General features: G+C 23.1%; 1 protein-coding gene across 6 annotated transcripts in view; it reads left to right on the top strand.

Moving 5' to 3' along the window:
• The first annotated feature begins 1737 nt into the window (after window positions 1-1737).
• LOC122504750 (allatostatin-A receptor-like) overlaps window positions 1738-22307 on the top strand; it is a 40232-nt gene continuing 19662 nt past the window's right edge. For 2 of the 6 annotated variants that reach the window (XM_043615979.1, XM_043615981.1), the window contains exons 1-4: window positions 1738-2094; window positions 5231-6261; window positions 13197-13326; window positions 17969-18229. In XM_043615979.1, coding sequence (XP_043471914.1) covers window positions 5825-6261; window positions 13197-13326; window positions 17969-18229 — 828 coding nt within the window. In that variant the 5' untranslated portion in view covers window positions 1738-2094; window positions 5231-5824. Of the gene's footprint in view, window positions 2095-5120; window positions 6262-13196; window positions 13327-17950; window positions 18230-22307 lie in introns of those variants that run through there. The other 4 variants (XM_043615976.1, XM_043615980.1, XM_043615978.1 and 1 more) reach the window with 3 other exon arrangements.

The following is a 22307-nucleotide window of genomic DNA, read 5'->3' as shown; positions in this document are numbered from 1 at the left end:
AGTTTTTCTATAAGAAAAATTTTCCAATTTGAAGAAAAAGTAGAATGGAAATTTACTTTTTTAAATAATAATAATAATTGTGGAATAAATTTTCTTTCTTGAAAAGTAAAAAAAAATCGAAACGAGTTTAAAAAAAATTGTCAAGAATAACAGAAGAAAAATGACAAAACAAAAATTATTATTTACAATTATTTACATTCTATCTATTTTTTATATTTTCGGAAATAAATAAAAAATAAATTTATTTATTTAGATATTTAATAAAATTATTAATATTTATTGCTAAGTCAAAAAAAAAAAAATTAATATTATTTTTCGATATTTCTCGATTTTGAATATAAATTAATTTTTATAACACAAAAAATGAATATTACAAGTAAAAGTTAAAGATTATAGCAGGTATTTGTGTTTTCTTTCAGAAAAGAAAAAAAATATCAGAGGTTGAAGTTCCCTTTGGGAAAAGCCGATAACCCATAGACACATTTTGATAAGAAGCGTAAACGTTGAATAATTTACGTCGATTCATTTTTATTTTTCTCTAATTAAAATTTAACTTGTGAGCCAAATAAGAACAATTTTTTTTATAATCGCAAATTTCAGTTGCAAAAAAAATCTAAATAATTAAAAAAGTTGATAAGTAAAGAAATTTTTTATAAATATAAACTAAAATTATCCTTTTAATAAAAAAAGTATATAAAAACAATTTACTTTATTGATTTTCTTTCAACGAAATTAAGAAAATTTTTATTATAATTACAAATTTCAGTTTCGAAAAGAAAAAAATTCTAAGTAACTAAGAAAAGTAGATAAATGAACGAATTTTTAATAGCAAATAAACAATTTATTTTTTAATCTTTATAATGAAATTAGCAAAATTTTAATATAATTGCAAATTCCAGTTTTGAAAAGAAAAAAATTCGAAATAATTAAAAAAAAGTAGATAGGAAATTAAATAAATTTCAATAAATAAAAATAAATTTTTGAAAAAAAAAGTTTATAAATAATTTATTTTATTGATTTTTTATTAAAATTAGGACAATTTTATTAAAATTGTGAATTTCAGTTACGAAAAGAGAAAAAATTGTAAATAATTAAAATAAGTAGATAAATAAACGAATTTTAACAAACACAAATTAAAAATTATCCTCTATAAAAAAATGGCAAATAAACAATTTATTTTATTGATTTTTTACAACGAAGCCGATAAGCTAACTTTCTATCTTTTATTACCATGAAAAGATAATAGATAAATTTTACCATTTACCAACAGTGAACACAATTGGAAATTTGAATCAATGATAAATTATCATTTGAGAAACTTTATCATTAAATTCTCTTCACTGCATATTCGGTTGCCCTCTCTTAGGCGCTTAATTTAATAACAAGTTACAAAAAAATAATTTCTTCAAAAACATCTTTACATGTAAAATTAATTATTCTTACCCCCCAATTAATTTTCCAAAAAAAGCAAAAATAAAAATCGTAAAATTTATTCATAATTTTTTTCCCCTTTTAGAAAATTATATTTTTTCCACTTTTTTTCCGGAGAAAAAATTAATATTCTTATCTCAAGAAAAGAATATAAAAAAAATCTTTAAAAAATTTTTTTTTAACTGGAAAATTGAAAAAAGGTAAAATAATTTTAATAGAAGAAAAAAAATTAATAGTGAAACAAAAAATAAATGAAATAATAAGAAAAATGAAAAATTTGAAAAATCTAGTTCGGGAAAATGACATTAGGAACGCTGGGATCGAAAGAAAAGAGGAGCGAAATTTGATTTCATGGCACACGCAGCAGCTTTCACCAGCTTTAGTTAAGGTTCAGAAACGCGTAGTCGTTCCGCATCCGTCGTCGAAGGCGGATTCGACTCGTGTCCCTTAAAAAGAATACTTCCCCTCGAATAATTTTCGTCTCGTATCACCCGCTCGAAATAGACAAATTTTCTTTTCCCATCATTCATAAATAAATTTCCTCTTTAGAAAAAAAAATTTATTCATTTTTTCTCGAATTCACAAAAAAGGAATTAATAAAAAAAATCTCCCAATCTACTACATAAAAATAATATAATGAAAAATAGAATACAAATTTAAAAGGTGATAAAAAATCAAGTGAATTATTTTCTATAAAAAATTTTCTTCTTTTTCAAACAATCTATTTTTATTCGTTTTATTATTATTTTAGTTTTTTCTATTTATTATTTAATTTTTTCACGTTTTAAATTTTCGTATATTTTATTCTAAAATTATTTTTTAGTCTACTTATTATTTTTTTGTAACTAACTGTTTACTATATTTTACAACGTTTCTCGAAATGATTTATTTGTGCATGCTGTACAAAATTAAAAATGTGAAAAAAATTACCGCGAGTTAATAACAATTTCAGAAAAGTGTACTAAATGACTGAAATTATAGTTATTGACAATAAAATATTTTCGAAATTAATTTTTTATTGTAGTCAATTTTTATAAGTGTCATAGAAACTTTCGAAAGAATGATAAAAAAATGTATAAAAAGAATTAAAAAGAATTAAAATAAAAATTATTAAATCGAATTTGAGAAAATAAAAAATACATAAGGTAAAAAAATAAGGAAAAAAAAGAAAGAAGATTAAGAAAAAATAAATAACAACGATACAGTAAAAAAGATAAAAATCTATAAAGTGAAATATTAATTAACAGTAGTACATTTTTCGAAAATTAATTATAAATTTCAAATTGTTTATACGTTTCTCTATTTCGATTGTTATTTTATAGTTAGCACGTTATTTATTTAACACATAACAAGAATAATTCGTAAATTTTAATTTCCAAAAAAGACTTTGCCAAAATGTAAATTTCTCTCGTTCAGAATTTATATTACAAAACTGAATAGTGTAAGAACAATGAATGTCCATCAATGCTAATCAAGAAAGTCATTAACTCGAACTGAATATAATGAGGGGGGGTGAGAACATGGTAATTGAAAGCGATTATACATATGTATATTGTGAAGGGATGATACAGTAACATCAAGACAAATAATTAGCTGCTAAATTCAATAATGGTCTATAAATGAACAGCAAATCCCTTCAATTGTATTTTCCAATCACGATTTTTTGATTAAATAAATTTTTTTAAAATATTTTTTTTTCTAAATAACTTATTTATTTGTTTATTTACTTACATATACAAACATGTGATAAAATTTAGTTCATTTAATTTACTTTTAATTTACAAAAAAGGGCATTTTTAGGTCGTGTATACTATAAAAAAATTAATTTAATTTATTAAAAATATGTTTTTTTTCTTTGAAGAAAACTAATTTAGTTTTAATTTATTTCGAAGATTAATTAAAATTAATTTCATTTACTTTCAATTTACAGAAAATGAGAATTCTTAGTCAGTGTATTCTAAATAAATAAACGTAACAATGTAAATTTAATATTAAATATTTTTTCTTTGTAAAAAAACTAATTTAGTTAATTTATTTCAAAGTTTAATTTAAATTTAATTTGCTTTTAATTTACAAAAAAGATCATTCTCACAGAATAATTTTCTAAATTAAAAAACATTTTAGCGAAAAATTAAATAGAATTTAATAAAATTTCGTTTTCATTCAACTTTATGTATATAACAATCAAAAAATACTTTCTAAAGGCAGTAAAAATAATTTCCCCAAAAAAAATATGAATGTCATTTTATTTTTCAAGACACGGTCTTTTGGAAAGTTTTCAAGTGGAATTTAAAGGAACATAATTTTCTATCCAGTGACAAGGGCAAATTCTATGTAATGGAATATGGCTTTTGTAACAGATACTTAAAATCCTTTTATCTTGTTCAATTACCACTTTTTTAAAGTCTTAAAGACCTTTTTTTTGTAGGGAATAAAATTTTAACCTCCGCAATGTATTACAAAAATTTCTTTTCTAATTAATTACAATTCATTTTCTAAATAAGACGAGAATCACTTTATTTTCCGAAATTCAATCCTCCTGAAATTTGCTTTTAAATTTGATAACGTTGAAGCTTTAACAGGCTATAAATTTAACTTTTCAAAAAAAAAAAAAAATCCACTTTTCCATTGGCTTTAAAGAAAAATGTAACTTTCAATCAACACTCCGACTATTTTGTTACTATTTTCTTCTATACAAAGAAGCTTTTTTATTCCGCTTTTTTTAATTCGATTTTTTATTAATTGACTTTTTTAATTCCATTTTTTTCTATTTTATTAATTAAAATTTTTCATTCTTTTTAATTCAACTTTCTTAATTCACATTTTTTGTATTCATATTTACTACATTCACTTTTTTAATTTAATTTTTTAATTCGATTTTTATATTTCAATTTTATTAATTTAAATTTTTAACTTTTTTTTATTCATTTTTCATTAATTACATTTTTTTCATTTCAATTTTATTGATTAAATTTTTTTCAGTTTCCTTAAATTGAATTTTTTTAATTTTCATTTTTTAATTCACATTTTTTTACTTAATTTTTTTAATATTTTACTGTTTTAATTCAATTTTTTATTAATTCACATTTTTAATTCAAATTTTTCAATTTTTTATTCGATTTTTTTAATTCACTTTATTAGTATCATTTACTTTTTAACTCAATTTTTTCAATTTTCTTAATTCACATTTTTAATTCAATTTTTTTAGTCTTTTTAAATTCAATTTTCTTAATTCACATTTTCTTAATTAATTTCTTTATAATATTTCACTATTTTAATTCAATTTTTTTTTTAATTTTATTAACTCTATTTTTTCAATTTTTTCTAATTTTCTTAATTCACATTTTTTAAATTCATATTTTCTTAATTCACTTTTTTAATTCAATTTCATTAATTAACATTTTTTTAATTAAATCTTCCTAATTTACAATTTATTTAATTCGCATTTTTTTGAATTTACAGTTTATTTCATTCACTTTCTATAATTCAATTTTTTTAATTTAATTTTTTTGAATTTATTTCTTTTAATTCTCCGATTTTTGAATTTCTAATTTTTTATCTTCTTCTTGAATTTATAATTTTCCTGCAATTTATTTCTTTCAATAGATTTTTTTTAAAACCTGATAGGTATAAAATTTATATTCCACAAAAAAAGCATTTTTAAATCTTCTTTTCTCTAACATAAAAATTTAATTTCCAATCGAAAAAGAAAAAAGCAATAAGAACTTTTCTACGACAGTCTATCTTGAAAAATATGTTCTCATTAATTTCCCAACAAATTGTATTGCTTCATATTAAGGAAGAAAAAGACCGAGTCTCTCTCTAAGCCGGAAACACTGAAAGCGGATACAGTGTATATTATGTGACGAGAATTCATTACGATCCAGAAGAATCATAATCTGTAAGACGATGAAGAGTATCAAGAAGAAAAAAAAGTAAAGAACAATAGCACAATGTGATATCGAAAAATGACTTTTTCCCCCTTTTTTTAATGCAAAGTGTGTATATAATCGAGATTTTCCCAATAAGTCGCAATTATTAAAAAACCAAAGGCCTATTATAGAAAAATTTACAATATGCTCCCATTTTAAAAGTGAATTTCTCAACTCAATCTCTCTTTTTTTGTAAAAAAACATTTTACAAATATTATCCCCCAAGTAATGACGACAGTGCGAGACGATAATAACAACGACGACGACGATGATGATGCTCCAGAAAAAAAAGAATATACGTGCAATTTTACGCTCACAAATTTTTAAGTAAAAAATTTTTTTAAATCGTAAAATTAAAAGAAGAAAAAATCTTCTTTCACATCTAAAAGAGAAAGAGAGAAACGAAATTAAAATTAAGAAGATATTTAAAATTTATCGACTTGTTTTCCATTGCGTTTAAAATGGACGGCCTTTGGAATTCTTCGCATTCATCAAATACCGCGAATATCACGTCAGTCATTTGCAATTCAACAACCAATCGAGGGATCTGTGTTAAAGAAGAAGATTCGAGTTTCGATCGTGAATTGGTGGAGCAAATAGTCGCTATAGTGGTGCCCTTATTTTTTGGCCTAATTGGAGTATTGGGATTGGTGGGAAATTCATTGGTTGTACTTGTGGTTGCTGCCAATCCGGGAATGAGATCAACGACAAACATTTTAATAATCAATCTTGCAGTGGCCGATTTACTTTTTGTTTTATTTTGTGTACCATTCACGGCGACTGACTATGTTTTGCCATTTTGGCCATTTGGAAACATATGGTGTAAAGTGGTGCAATATCTAATTATCGTCACTGCCTGCGCCAGTGTCTACACTCTCGTTCTCATGAGTTTAGACAGGTGAGTTGTTTACTTTTTTTTTACTCTTTTCAATTATTTTCTTTCTTTTATTATACATACACCCAGAGAAAAATTTTATTTAAACATGTAAAGTTAATGTAATTAATTAATTAATTATTTAATTAATTATTCAATTATTTAATTAACTTAATTCATTTAAATATAATTTACATTATATTTTATTTATCTGTTGTTTTTAAAAATAAAAAAATCATTTTTTAAACATTTTGTTTTTATGAGTTCTGATGATCAGAATCAAGAGTTTCTAAAAATCCAATTCCTTGTTGTTCTCCTAATCTTTGCTGTAAATTCAAAAAAAAATTTCAACTAAATTGTTGGTCACAACAATAGCAAACTAAATCATTTGATTTACATGAGAACTCATAGAACTCTTAATTTTTAAAATTTTATTTCTTGCAATATTTAACGTAAGTAATTTTTTTAAATCTTGTGTTAAGAAAAAAATGTCATAATTATTTTTGGACTCTGCGTTAGAAATTTAAAAATTATTAACAGAACTCATAGTAATTCACCTAAAACTCATAGAACTGTTAATTTCGAAGTGATTCCTTTCCTTCTGATATTTAATTTAGAGAAAAGTATCATTAGAATTTTTCAAAGAACTTATTGTAATAAGATACGAAAACTTTTAATAGAACTTATAAAACTTTAATATGAACTCATGGAACTTTCATTACAACTCATAGATCTCTAAATTTATGAAAACTTAAAAACTCTTCTTTTTTCGCTTATTGAAATTATAACAATGTGACATTAGGATTATTTGAAGAACTCTTTGTACTAAAAAAGATACATCTCTTAAAGTACTTCATTTAATTATGAATAAAACTCATAGAAAAATGATAAATTTTCATTTTTACCATTTTTTAAGGATTTTCAATTTCTAGTAAATTATTTTTGGATTATTTAAAAATTCTTTGTAATAAGATGCAAAAACATTTATCTGGACTCATAGAACTTTAATGAGAACTCATGGAATTTGGAAAACTCAATGGAAAATGGAACTGTAAATTTTGAAAATTTCAAAGTGATGTCTCTTCTTCGGATAATTTTTAAATTTAGAGCAAAGTATCAGTTAAATTATTTTAAAAACTCTTTTTAATAAAATGCAAAAAAACTCTTATTGGAACTCATTCAATTATTAAGAAAACTCATAGAAACTTGAAAAAACTCACAGAATTTTAAGTAATAGATTTTATAAATTTGTTAATTTGAATATTCAGCATTTTTTTTTTTAATTTTAAGTAAATTATTTTTGGAATTTTACTTAAAACTCAAAGAACTCTAAATTTCGAAAATTTCTTAGAGCTGCATTTATTTCTAATATTTAATTATTTTTTTTTTTTATTTTTTTTTTTTTTTTTTAAAGTGTCAATAGAATTATTTCCAGAATTCTGTAATAAAATTTAAAAAAACTCTAATTGGAACTCATTGAATTATCAGAAAAACTCATAGAACCTTGATAGGAACTCATAGAATTTTAAGTGATAGAATTTTGAAGCCTCTAAATTTTAATGTGCAGCAGTTTTTTTTTATTTTTAATTGAAGCAAAACATTTTTTTGAAATATTTAAAAAATTCTTTGTAATAAAGACGCAAAAAACCTGTATTCGAACTCATAGAACTGTGATGGGAACTCCTGATAGTTTACTTTAAACTCATAGAACTCTAAATTTGAAAAATTTAAATGATCTTATTTTTCCGATATTTAATTTAGAACAAAGTATCATTAGAATTATTTAAAAAACTCTGAAAGAAAATGCAAAAAACTCATATTGGAACTCACTGAACAAAGAAAAAAACTCATAGAACCTTGATAAAAACTCATAGAATTTTGAATGCTGTAAATTTCAATGTGTAGCATTTTTCTTGAATGTTTAATTTAAGCAAAACATTTTTTTTATTATCTAAAAATATCTTTGCAATAAGACGAAAAAACCTTTGATAAACTTGACATAAATCTCATAGAACTAAATTTCAAACAATTTCCAAAATTTTCAATAGATCTCATAGAACTTAAATAAGAACTTATAGAATTTAAAATTTTTTTAAATTTCATAGAACAGCATTTCGGATTTTCAATTTAGTATAAATAAACTATCATTAGAATTATTTGAAGCACTTTTTCTAATTTGATGACTGAAATTTTTTTAATAGAATTTATAAAATTTTAATTAGAACGCAAAGAATTTGAATCAGAACTCATAGAATTTTAAATTCCGAAAATTTAAATTGCACAATCTTTCTGGGATTTTCTACTAAGAGCAAGTTTTTTTAAAGAAACAAAATTATATAATTATTTTGCAGAATTCTTTACAATAATGTCAGAACTCTTATCAAAACTCATAGAACTTAAAAAATTTTTTTTTTAATTTTGAAAAATTCCAAACCGCATTAATAAATCATATTCAAGCACTGCTTTTAAATTGAGAAGCAATAATTATAAAAAATTACAAATAATATATAATAAATTATAAATAGTATAATTAATTATAAATATTATAATAAATTATAAATATTATAAATAATTATAAAAAATCGAATATTTAAAAATTAAATACAAAAGCAAAGATAAATTAGAGAAGAATGTTTGTTTTTTGAAATTTTTTTTCCAAAATGATTAATACAGAAACATATGGTACATTTTTGTAATTATTTAATATGTGTTAAGAATTGCAGGAAAACGAATTCAACAGTGTTAAATAGTTCTTATGAATGCCATAAACTTTGTGATTTATTGCGTAGTAAATTCCGCTTCCATGCTTCTAAAGGAAGTATTTCATGCGCTCATCTGCTCGCCGAAAATGAATCATTTCATTTTTATTTTTATAGTTTAGTGGTCAAATACTTTGAAAACTAAGTTTTCTCAATTTAATCAAACTTTCAATAATTTCCAATACTTGCTCTCTGAACAACCTATATCAAATAATTAATAATATATATTCCTCTCAATTTCTTGCAATTTATAGCAATTAAGAAAGTTGCACGAAGAATTTAATAAAAAAATATTATAAATTAATAAATAAAAAAAGAACAAAATAATCAAAAATAAACAAACAAAAAATATAAAATAATAAATAAATAAAAAAGTAGACAAAATAAATAAAAAAGTAAATAAAAAAAATTAAAGAATAAAGAGAATAAATTAAAAAAGAAACAAAAGAAAACAAAAAAATAAATAAAAAAACTACTTTTTTGTTTTTCTCAACTGCTTCTACTTTTTTTCTTGAGTTTAATCAAGATAATGAAAGGTAAAGATAAATTATTTAACTCCTTCATTCGCAAAAATTTTTCCTTCGTGGCTTTTGAACCTTTTTTCATTAACTTCCATACTCGTTGAGAAAAGAGTGTATATAGTCAGTAATTTATAAGAATCCTTCTCTCACTAAGAAAAATTGATCAAATATCTTTCACAAAAATCATCTTACTATCATCCAAGTAAATGCGGGGAAAATATATGATTCTTTTTCACTTCTTTTGTATGGGACACGTTTTTTCTTGATTGCTTACAAAATAGGAAAAAGTGATGAAAAAGTTTTTCAAATGCCGACCACTCAGAATTCACCAAAAAAAAAAAAAAAAAACGAAAAAAAAAATTCTTTTCCCCCTTTTGAAGGATATATATTGACGTCTTTTGTTCACGTCAAAACTTTCATTCTGAATATACTCGACAGTCATTTTTTTCCCTCTATATAAAAAAGGCATAAAATTTATATTATAAAATAATAAAATAATAATTTCAATATCTACATTTTTATTGTATTTGACTTTTATGTTATTGGCACACAAAAAAAAAAATGATTTAGTCCATAAAGCAATTTTAGATCGAAATTTTATTTTTTCCTTCTCTCCCATTTGTGAAGGTAAATTTTTGATTTCCGGAATATACACCCAGAGAAAATAATTATATTTAAACCAAATATATTTGATTTAAGTTAAATAAACGTATATTTATCTCAGAACCAACTAGACTTTTTATTTCTTTTAAATAAAAATTTTATTCGACATAAATAAAACATATATTTCAATCAAATAAAATTTTATTTAAACTAAATAAAATTTATTTGAAACAAATAAAAAGTCTAGTTGGTTCTGACTGAGTCAAATGTACCTTTTCCCTGGGTGTATGTATATACCCGTAAAAACCACAAAGAACTCATTTTGTTATTTTTTTTTCTCCCCGACAATTTCAGCGAAAAAAAAACCATTGGTTTCGAATACAGAAAAAAACTGCTTTTCAAATTTTTCCTCTCATTCTTTTTCTAAAAATAGAAAAATTAAAGAAATATTTCTTTCGATAATTTGTTCCTGCGATTAAAAATCGTATTTATTTAATGCTAAGACAATATTTCCCTATTGGAAATTCAATCAGGAAAATTGAAATAAAATCCTAACCAATTTTCATGAAAAATGTTGGACAATTTTTTAAAAATGAGAGAAAAAGAAATTTCCGCAATTTTTACCTTATCGTGAGACGTTTTAGAACGAAAGTCATTAATATTCGTTGGGAGAGAAGAAATCTGGTCATTTAATTTTAGTTTCTTTGCGGAAAAAAAATGAAAATACAGATATTTTCCTTTACTTGATAAATATCAAATTCGATGTAAACTCCGAAAGAATTCAGTAATAATTTATTTTAAGGAATACCAAAGAAAAGAATATTTTATATAATTTAAACTCAAAAAACGAAGAAAAAGAGCAAATATTACCTGAAGAAATATTTTTGAACTAAATATAATTTATTTCAGTTGAGCATCAAAGGATGTAACTCTCGAAGTCTTTTAAGTTATTTATTCGAATCAAATGAAATTCATTTGAAATAAATAAATAAATAAAAATAAAAAAAATTTCGTTTAAATTTAATACAAATTTAAAACGACAAAAATAAAATTTTTCTAAAAATCAATTATATTTTATTTGAAAGAAATAAGTTAAATAAGTTAAAAAAATATATCACAAATAAATAACAATAAAATTCGTTTGTTTTAATATAAAAATTTTAATCGACACAAAAAAATTTATTTTTATCAAAAAAAAAAAATTATTTTAAGGGCATTTGAACCATGATGACGTCACAGCCTTAGAACACATGCTTTGCAGAACCTATGACGTCATAATGGTTCAAATGCCCTTAAACCAAAAAAAAAAAATTATTTTAACCAAAGAAAATTTATTTGAATCAAATAAAATACATTTAAAGCAAATAATATTTATTTGAATCAAATAAAATATATTTAAACCAAATAAAATGTATTTGAATCAAATGACACTTTACTTCGATCAAGTAAAATAAATTTCGAGCAAAAATAAAATTTATTTAAATTAAATAAAATACATTTGAACCAACTAAATTTTATTTTAAAGAAATAAGATAAAAAAATAAACCAGAAGTAAATAATAATAAATTTTGTTTGTTTTAAATAAAAATTTATATTCGACACAAACAAAATTTATATTTGAACCGAATAAAATTTATTTTGAATCAAGTAAAATATAATTGAACCAAATAAAATTTACTTGAATCAAATGCAATATATTTGAGCCAAATAAATTTTATTTAAATCAAATAAAATACAATTGAACCAAATAAAATATATTTGTATCAAATAAAATGTATTTGAATTAAATAATAGTTTTTTTTAATCAAATAAAATACATTTTTGTCAAAAAAAAATATATTTGAACCAAAGAAAATTTATTTAAATCAAATAAAAAATATTTATTTTTATTAAGTAAAGTACATTTGATTCAAATAAAATACATTTGAATCAAAGAAAACTTATTTGGAAAGAATAAAATATTTATTTGTCGAACCAGAGAAAATTTATTTGAAACGAATAAAAATTTCAGTAGGCTCTAAATCAAATATTTATCTTTTTCCTGATTTGTAATAAAAACAGCAAAAAAATAGAGAAAAAAGGTGAAAAAAATTATATTATTCACTGAATGAAAAATTTACGAAATTGAAAGAAAATGTTTGAAATAAATTCCAAATAGAAAATCGCAATAGAAATTTCATAATCTTTTATATTGCAAGTGATTTATTTTAGCCGAAGGAAAAGTTAAAAATCGAATTTTCGAAAGGAGTTGGAGAAATATTTGTCTAGTTTACCAAGAACATATATTAGACTTCTGTCCAGTTGAGATCACAGCAATGTCCATGTAGGATAGGCAATGCCATATCTTTTTTTTCTCTCTCTCTTTTTTTCTATTTTCTCATTTTTCTCCTAACAGAATTGAGGAAAGGAAAAATTACATGATGGATGAAAGCTTGGAAACCTACCTCCCCAGACAAATATATACCTTCAACTTTACTTGAAACATTACACGTTAAAAATATATAAAATCCAGATCCACAACATTTCTCTACAAAACTGTCAAACTACTATAATTGTCTTATCAATCAAGTTTTGGAAGAATTTTTTTTTCAAAAATCTATTTTCTTTGAGAGAAAAATACCACAAGTGGAGTTGACAAAAAAAGTTTGTATTTTTTCTTGTCTTGTCACAATTTTTTCGAGTCACAATTTTGACTTTTTTCCCTTTTTTTTAAAATGAAAAAACCAAAATATGTTTGATTCAAATAAATAGTTTTCTCAACGTAATTAATTCGAAAAAAATTACCAAATTTTTAATTGATAGCTCAATCAATTAAAAGAAAAATTACCCTAAAGAAGAAAAAGAATACCTTTTTTTTTAAATCAATAGCCATAATTTTTTAACAGTTTAAAATTTTGCAAACTATTTCGATAAAAATTCGCCATGAAAGTTAAAATCGAAAAAAGAAGAGTAGAAAGTTCATTAAAAGTTTGAAACTACAAAAAGTCCTCATCCTTACATTTATATATAAAAGCTCCTATAAAAGGAAGTTATTAACTTTTTTGATAAAGTTTGATACTAGTTTTTATGTGTGCAGGTATTTGGCGGTGGTGCATCCCATAGCTTCCATGTCTGTAAGGACCGAGACACACGCATTCATTGCAATTTGTATCCTGTGGGCTGTGATTCTTACAGTCTCTATTCCAGCACTTATCATTCATGGCGAGGTGAGTCACATCGCAACTTTGTATATAAATACGATTCCAACAAACATTTTTCTCTATGACTTGAATATATTTAAATATAAGCACACCAGCAAGAATTTTTAGAAAAATTTCATCTCAATTTTAAATCGCATTTTGAAATAATTAATTATTTTATCATTAATTTTTGTATTTAAATAATTTAATTCTTATTGTATTTTTTTATAAGAATTGATTTGAAAAAGAATTTCAGTTAAAATTCTAGAAAATATTTCAAGAATTGGAGGAATTGCAGTTCTAATTTTTATAGAAATAAGTAAATTTCAAAATGTTAAAAGTATTTAAAAATTCTAAATCCTGATGGACAAATAAATAACAATAGGTATACAAATATTTATGAAACAAAAATTAACGAAATTTGAAAAATTTTATTTAGAAATTCTGAAAAATGAGGTATTTAAAAAATGGTTTAATTAAAATTTTTTAAAAATATAGTTAAATTTAGGAAAATAATTTAAAAAAATTTTAAAAAGTCGGAAATTTTCGCAAATTTCATTAAAATAAATATAATATTCCAAAGAATTTTACTTTCTCACTTTAAAAAATCATTTTTAAATATTATTGAATTTTTTCAACAATTGAAACTAAAAATATGGAAAATAATTAAATTTTAAAGAGATTTTTGTATTTAAATAATTCAATTATCGTTGAATTCTAATAAGAATTGATCTTAAAAATAATTTCAGTTAAAATTTAGAAAAATAATTGAATATTAGAAGCGTATAACAAAAAATTTAAAAAATAATTAAATTTTAGAAGATTTTTAAATTAAAATCTTTTTAACATTTTCATTGCGTAATAGTATAAGTATATTTTTATGTTTATTTAAAAAAATTATTATAACACATTTTTTTCCTTTAAAGGTTCTTAAAGTTTTGAATAATTTTATTCCAAAATTCTAAAAAAATAATTGACTTTTGGAAACATTGCAGTTGTAATATTTAGAAATAATTAAATTTCAAAAGGTTTTACATTAAAATTATTTGAAATTTCAATGAAAATAAATAACAATAAGTCTTTAATAATATTTATTGAACAAAAATTATTGAAGTTTTGAATAATTTAATTTTCTAAAACAAAATAAATAAAAATAAAAGTAAAGAATATCATATTCACAAAAAAAGAAAAGAAAATCAAATTTTTTCCTCTGAATCATGATAGTATAATTTTGAAAGTGATAAAAATAATTTTTTGTCGTTCATGATTAACACTTATCAAAGTTAATTTTTCTTCGAAATTGATATTAATCGTCAAGTAAGTGGGTTAAAATGAATAAGTACTCTAGTCAAGTCGTGTTAAAAATTGCCATGTAATTTAAAGACTCGCAATATCTTTAGGTAAAAATCATGAAATTCGCAAATTATTTTTAGTGGTTTTGAATTTATGCCCTTATTCGCGAAATAACCTAAAAGTTTTATTATACTATTTTTAAGTATTTAGAGAATTATTAAATGCAATAAAAGTATTTCATCATTGATTTCTTCAAAAATTGGAATTCAATTGTTTCTTAAAGAATAAATGAATGAAAAAATATGTCTCGAGAAGCAATTTATTATTCCGTTTATCGATTATGCCCCATTGTAGAACAAAAGGAAAATGAATTATAGATATATACTATATTGAAAGTTGAATTTTATGAGAGAAAAAAGAATTATTCTCTTATTCCCGAATTGGAAAAATTTGCTTATGATTAAATAATAAGAGACAAGTTGGTCACTTGGAAAGAAAAAGATCTTTAATATCTTTGGATGGAAATTTTATTCACTGACTATTTTTGAACCGATAAACGAATAAATAGTAACTAATAAAAAACTTAATTATTATAATAATAAAGAAATTAATTAATCAATATTTTATAATAACTTAATTAATTAATTTTAATTATTTATTTATTGACATATTAATGAAAAAGGTTAAATATCGTTTTCTTTTTTTTTTCTAAATAAATATCTTAATTAGTATTTAAAGGTATATGTGCTAAAGGGAAGAATTTAGATAAATTGATAGAAATTATAGAAAAAATACAAAACCTTTGAGATTTGTAATTCGTAATTAGACTAATTGGTAATCAGGGATTTGATTAATTAAGATTGATTAATTATTAAGGGCTGATTTTACCAATCCTAATTAAAGTGAAATCGCAACTGTTAAATCCTTAACTGGCCAATTCAATCGTGAGCGGTTAAAGTGACCTTAATTACTAATTAACTTTTAATTGGAATTGGTGAAACTGATCCTAAATCAACTACTTAATTATGATTAATTATTTCTTTCAATTAATTAAACGAAACTAAAAAGAGAAAAATAATTTTTTCTTATTTTATAATTGATAGTTTTTATTATAAATATTTATCAATTATTTCATTAATTATTAATTTAGTGATATAATTAATTAAACGTAATTGACGTCGAATAAATTAAAAAAGGTACTTCATAGTTGATATATATTTATAAATTTTTGTATATTAATTTTTTTTTGTAAAAAAATAAATCTACTGTATTAATTAGTTATTAAATTAATCAAAACTGCAATGGAATGTATTTTTTAAATATTTTATGTATAAATAAATTCAGTGCACTGAAAAAAAATTTATTTAATTCTAACTAAACGATTACTTGTTTATTATCAAATAAATATTTAGGTAGATATTGAATCGAATAATTGTTATTTAAGTCAATTAAATTGAACTAATAATCGATTATTTGAATCAAATAAATTTTTTTCAATGTGAATAGTAGTCCATTAAAATAAAAACTTATTTATTTTTTTTTTGGTCAGAAAGATTTTTTTTTTTTTTTGATTCGGTAAGAAAGGTCATGTGTTGATAGATAATGCAAATTGATTATAATTTCCGTAAGAAACGAGAGACAGTTGAACAATGAAAGGAGGTTACGAAAAGACGTCTAAGCCAACATGAACTTGGCAGGCGCACGAAATATTGTATTACATACATAGTGAATATTCTATTCAGGTGTAAATGAATCTTTTTGCTCCATTGTACATTTCCATGTGTCAGTTACAGAAAGGACAGAAACTATAAGTCCCGTTTAATTTAATTTTCCATCTGAATCGCTATACCAAAGGTCGTACCGAAAAAAAATATATTCTTCTAAAATCTTCTGCAATTTTATGACTAAAATAACTTCATCTCTTACAATGAAAAGAAAAATTTATTTGATTCGCTTTAATAAAATAATTTTTTAAAGTGAGAAAATAAAATCCTTCAAATCAAAAAATTTATTTTAATGAAATTGGAGAAAATTTTTCAAAAATTCATTAATTTTTGTTTAATAAATATTTTAATACCTACTTATTGTTAATTATTTGTCCATCTGGAATTAAAATTTCAAAATATTTTTTTTATAATATAAACAGGGTTGCCACAAAAATATAATTTTGTTTTTCCCTGACTTTTCCCTGATTTCCAGACAAAATTTTGACATTTTCTCTGACCCTGAAGAATATTCAAACCTTCTGTAATTCAATAACGTTTTAAAAATTCACGCTATAATGCTTTTAATATTCAATTATAATTTTAAATTTTAAGTGAAATTCATTTCTTAATAAATTTTTTTTAGAAAATTTTTCGAGAATTCAATTATTTAAATAGAAAGCTAAATACTTTGTTAAATAATTGAATATTTCTTAAAATTGAATTTTTATGAAGAATTTTATCAAAATTTTTAAAAATAATTGAATTCTGGGATAAGTTTTGTTATTTATGAAAATAACTGAATTCTTGCAACGAATTTTATTAAAATTTTATTTAAAGAATTAAATTCTGGAGAAAAATAATATTTATGAAAATAAGTATAATTTCTTGTGAAGAATTTTATTCAAATTTTTGTAAATAATTGAACTTCTCAGAATTTTTCAAAACTTTTTGAAAATAATTAAATTTTATCGAGAAATTTCATTAAAAACTTAAAAATAATTGATATCTAACGAAGAATTTTATTAAATTTTTTTTAAATAATTGAATTTCTGTGAAAAATTTTATTTTTGAAAAGAATTGAATTCTTGGGAAGAAATTTATTAAAATTTCTTAAATAATTGAATTGCTTCGAAGAATTTTATTTTTTACAAAAATAATTGAATTGTTTCAAAGATTTTTACAAACATTTTTTACAATAATTGTACTCCTAGTTAGAGTGTTATATATTTGACGAAAATAATTGAAGTGGTGCGAAGAAATTTATAAAAAATTGGAAAGTAATTGATAAAACTTTTTTAAATTCAATTATTTCTTAAAATTTTAACTGCAATTCTTCCAATTCTTGAAATATTTTCTAAAATTCTAACTGAAATTCAATTTCAAATCAATTCTTATCAAACAGTTGTTCAAGAATTCAATTACTTAAATAATTCGATAAAATAATTGATTATTTCTAAACATTGCAACTGTGACTTATGGATTTTTTTTTAATTTGTAAAATGAGCATTCTTAATAGAAAAAAAATGTTTCAATCAAATTAATCTGACATAATAATAAAAAATGTTAATGAAAATAAAAAAAAATGATTTAATTACAAAATAAAATGTACAAAAATTTCAGTGTTGTGACGACATCCCCCCTTATGTATGCAGATCCATTTTATTTTACAGGAAATGGACATCTCGTCGTCGGAAAATCTGACGGCGTGTCGAATACTACCCCAATTTAACTGGCCATTATTCCAGGTGTCATTTTTCTTATCGAGCTACGTTGTGCCTCTAACCCTTATAATCGGTCTCTACATCTGTATGCTGTTGAGATTATGGCGAGGATCTCGAATCAGTGCAGAAAGTCGTCGGGGGAGAAAAAGAGTGACGAGACTGGTCGTCGTTGTTGTTGGAGTTTTCGCATTTTGCTGGCTTCCAATTCAGGTATAAAAATATAATATTAGAAAAAGAAAAAGTGAAAAACGAACTGAATAAATATTTTTTTATGTCGACCGGTTATAAAACGATGAATAAAAGACAAGAATGTATTAGAGAAAACCAGAAATATATTTTTAAAAAAAGGAAAAATAGAAAATATTTTTAAAATTAATATTTATATACACTGTAAAAAAAGGGAGTTAAATTTTAACTCCCCCGGGGGGTCTATAAAAGTCGCACCCATTGGGGAGTTAATGCCAGGGGAGTTAAATAAAGAGAGTTAAAATTTCACACCCAAATGCTAACTCCCCAAGGAAAAAATAACTCGCGCGGGTGTTGAATGAAGGGAGTTAGAAATTAACTCTCTTTTGGAATTGATTTTTAACTCGAAAAATTTCACTCCCAACTCCCGAGTCCGTTAACTCCCTAAATTTTTTACAGTGTATATCTTAATTTCGTCTCACTAAACTGACTTCTACTACTGATACTGATACAAAAATGCTATTTGTAGAATTATTTAAATTCTTGTTCCATATTCTAATTATACTTGTTTTTCTTCGCCATTTTGTTTTCTTTTTTGTTCGCTATTTTGTTTTTGTTATTTATTTTGTTTTTGTTCGCAAGTAATACAAAAACATCTCTCCGTCTGAGTTGAAATTCCTTTTACTACTCACACCATCAAACGCGGATTGTTTTGTCTAACTAAAAATGTCCATTACAATTTGAAATCCATCTGTTTGAGTAATAAAACTGACTCGTACTGCTGTTGCACAATTTCCGGAAATACCCACCAACTATATACAGAGAGAGAGCTGACTTTTATCACTAAAAAAAAATTCAAAACAATTTAAAAGTTTCTCTATTTTAAGAATTTTTCATCCGATACTCAATTAAAGTTTTGTTAAAAATTGTAAAGTCTGACACTCAATATACTTGTACTACTGAAAAAATATAAAAGCATTTTCTCTATACAAAACTTAATAATATGTTGACTGACTTAAACAGTCTTTTACTACTTGAAGTATGAAGAAAAAGTTTTTTCAGGACTAAAACGATTCTAAATGACTGATTACAATTATGCAATTGCTTACAAATGGTTTGTCTGATCAAAAACGAGTTTTACTACTTCTACAATATTAGGGAACAGGTGGTCTGACTAAAAACGTCTGGTACTACTCATAAAAGTTTAAAGTCTGTCCTTTACTAATTTTTATGCTTCGTTGACAAAATTACCAGAATTGATTCTACTGTCTGACTAAAGTTGACTCTTACTACTGATAACTAAAACACGCAGTCTTGGCTGACTAAAACTATTTTGTACCACTGATTACAATTAGGTAGGTAATTACAAATGCCTTGCTTAACTAAAAACAAGTTTTACTTCTTCTGGAATATTACAAAATAATTCGTCTGACTAAAATTGACTTTTACTACTGAGAACTGAAAAACACAGTTTTAAGTTAAAACTGTGTAAAAAAAAAAAAAAAACTTAAAACTTTTAACTAATTAAAACAATTGTACACCATTTTCAAGTAATTACAAATGTCTTGTCTGACTAAAAACGAGATTTACTACTTCTACAATATTAATAAACATATGGTCTGACTAAAACTGTCTATTACTACTTACAAGAGTGTAAAGTCTATCCTTTACTATCTTTTAATGTCTGTTTTACAAAATTACAGGAATTACTTCTCTACTGTCTGACTAAAGCTGACTTTTACTACTGATTACTAAAACACGAAGTTTTGTCTGACAAAAAATATTTTGTATCACTGATTACAATTGGGCAAATAATTGCATATGGCTTGTCTGATCAAAAACAAGTTCTACTACTTATTTAATATTAGGAAACGCTTAGTCTGACTAAAACTGGCTACTACTACTACTTACAACAGTGTTAAATCTGTTTTTTACTAGTTTATTCTGCCTATTTGACAAAATTACACGAATTAATTCTACTGTCTGACAAAAATTGACTTTTACTACTGATAACTAAAATACAAAGTGTTATTTTAACACTGAATTTGGTGTTATACGCAACAAAAATTAACCCAAGCTTCTTCTGTCGCATATAAAATAATTTTTAAAATTCTTTATATTTCTATTAATTATAATTATATAATTATTATAACTTTCTAAATTAGTCGTGCACTATAACAAATTAATAAAAATTTACACTAATTTTAATTAACTTCTTACTATTCTATTTAGTAGTTTTAAAATTTTTTACTTCAGTTTTAGTAGAAACATACTAAAAAATAGTAGAAATTATAACTTTTTTAAATTGGTGAACGACTTTTTTCTAATTCAGATTTAGAGATTATTATTATTATTATTATTATTATTATTTTTTCATTTTTCATAAGTAAAAATTAAAAAATTGCGCATTCTTTTTAATTATCAACACCGAAGAAAAAATATACTTGTTTTAAAAGGATTCAACAAGAATATTCTTTTTTCGGTGAATGAAACCGAAAAAATTGGCAATTTTCTGCCAATTAAAATAGAATTTTATAAAAATATATTAATAGCCTATATGGCTGACCAAACTAACTCTTACTACTGCAATATTCACAACACAAATTACAGAAAACCATTCGAATGCATGCCCATAATTAATTTTAATTACTATAATATTAATTTCACAAGAATTCTGACGCAGATTTGCCTTTTATTTAAGACTGACTGCTACTAAAATTTACCGCTGACATTAAAATTATGTTCTGTCTGACTTAAATTGACTTTTACTACTGCCATAAAATTCCCAGGCATTTGTTCTGACTAAAACTTTCAGTCACTACTGGAAAAGTTTGTTATAACTGACACTAGTTTTCCCTTTTGTTTAATAAATCCGCACACGAATTAACCCTACTGTCTGACTAAAATTGATTTTTACTACTTATAGATCGAGTTTTGAAATGTTTATTCAAAAAGTTTTGAAATTTTGACTTGATCCTTTTTTTTAATTTCTATAATTAAATTTCTGCGAAGAATGTTATTATTTTTTAATAAATTGAATTTTTGCAATAATTTGTAACTATTCAAAAATTCAAAAGAATTTGAATTATTCAAAAATCTAAGTTCTTTAAAATTTCTAATGAAATTACCTTTGATATTTTAAAACTAATGAGTAAGAAAAAATGAACCTCAATAAATATTAATAATAATAATTAATTAAATGAAACAAATTAATAAAAAAAAATTACATAATTAATAAAAATACTAACAATCAATTTATTTAAATTGACCTTTACTACTTAGATCGAGTTTTGAAATGTTTATTCAAAAAGTTTTTAGCTATCATTTTTCTTATTTCTACGTTTTTTCTAACTTTTGTTGGAGGCGTTGACAGACCACCTTACCTCGACTAATTAAGGTAGTCGACTTAACTAGGGGGAGGGAAGAGAGTAGAGATCAAGCGTAGAAAAAAATTTGTTTTGTGAGTAAAAAATATGATAAAAGGGGAGAAGGGTACAAAATAGCGTGACGTAGTTTTTGAATAATCCCTTTTTACCTTCTTTTCTATTTTTTTAGTCATTTGATGGTAAAAAACTTTTAACTCTTTTATATCGTATTCTAAAATATTTCACGCAAATTAAAAAATTTTTTTTTTACAACTATAAATAGAATACCTACACCTAACCACTATTATTATTATTATTGTGATAAATTATCACATGCACAAGTTTTCCTAATGTGTATAGTATATAGTTTGACAGAGGGTGAAAGTTAAGTGTTGGCTACAAATTAAACATCACGACGCGACGTAAATTAATGAAGCATTGACAAAGGGTTGGAACATTAAGGGACCAGAAAGTGCGAGGAGGAGAGAGTTTGACTTTTTTCAAGGGTTGGGTAATTTGTTTTAATATAACTGATAACATACCTTATTTGTTTAATACACGGTTAATATGTTCTCATAAAAAGAAAACGAGACTTTTATAATAACACTCTACATAAAATAAATATATATGTAGAAAAAATGAAGGATAAAAAATAAAAGGAGTAAATCACCTTTAAAAAGTTTACTTCATTTTCAAAAGAGACTTTTATTCCCTTATTCTTTTTATTTTATTTTTGT

This window comes from Leptopilina heterotoma, unplaced genomic scaffold, assembly GCF_015476425.1.
Source record: "Leptopilina heterotoma isolate Lh14 unplaced genomic scaffold, ASM1547642v1 Lhet_313, whole genome shotgun sequence".
Taxonomy (NCBI): domain Eukaryota; kingdom Metazoa; phylum Arthropoda; class Insecta; order Hymenoptera; family Figitidae; genus Leptopilina; species Leptopilina heterotoma.
This window is presented reverse-complemented; position numbering and strand designations above follow the sequence as displayed.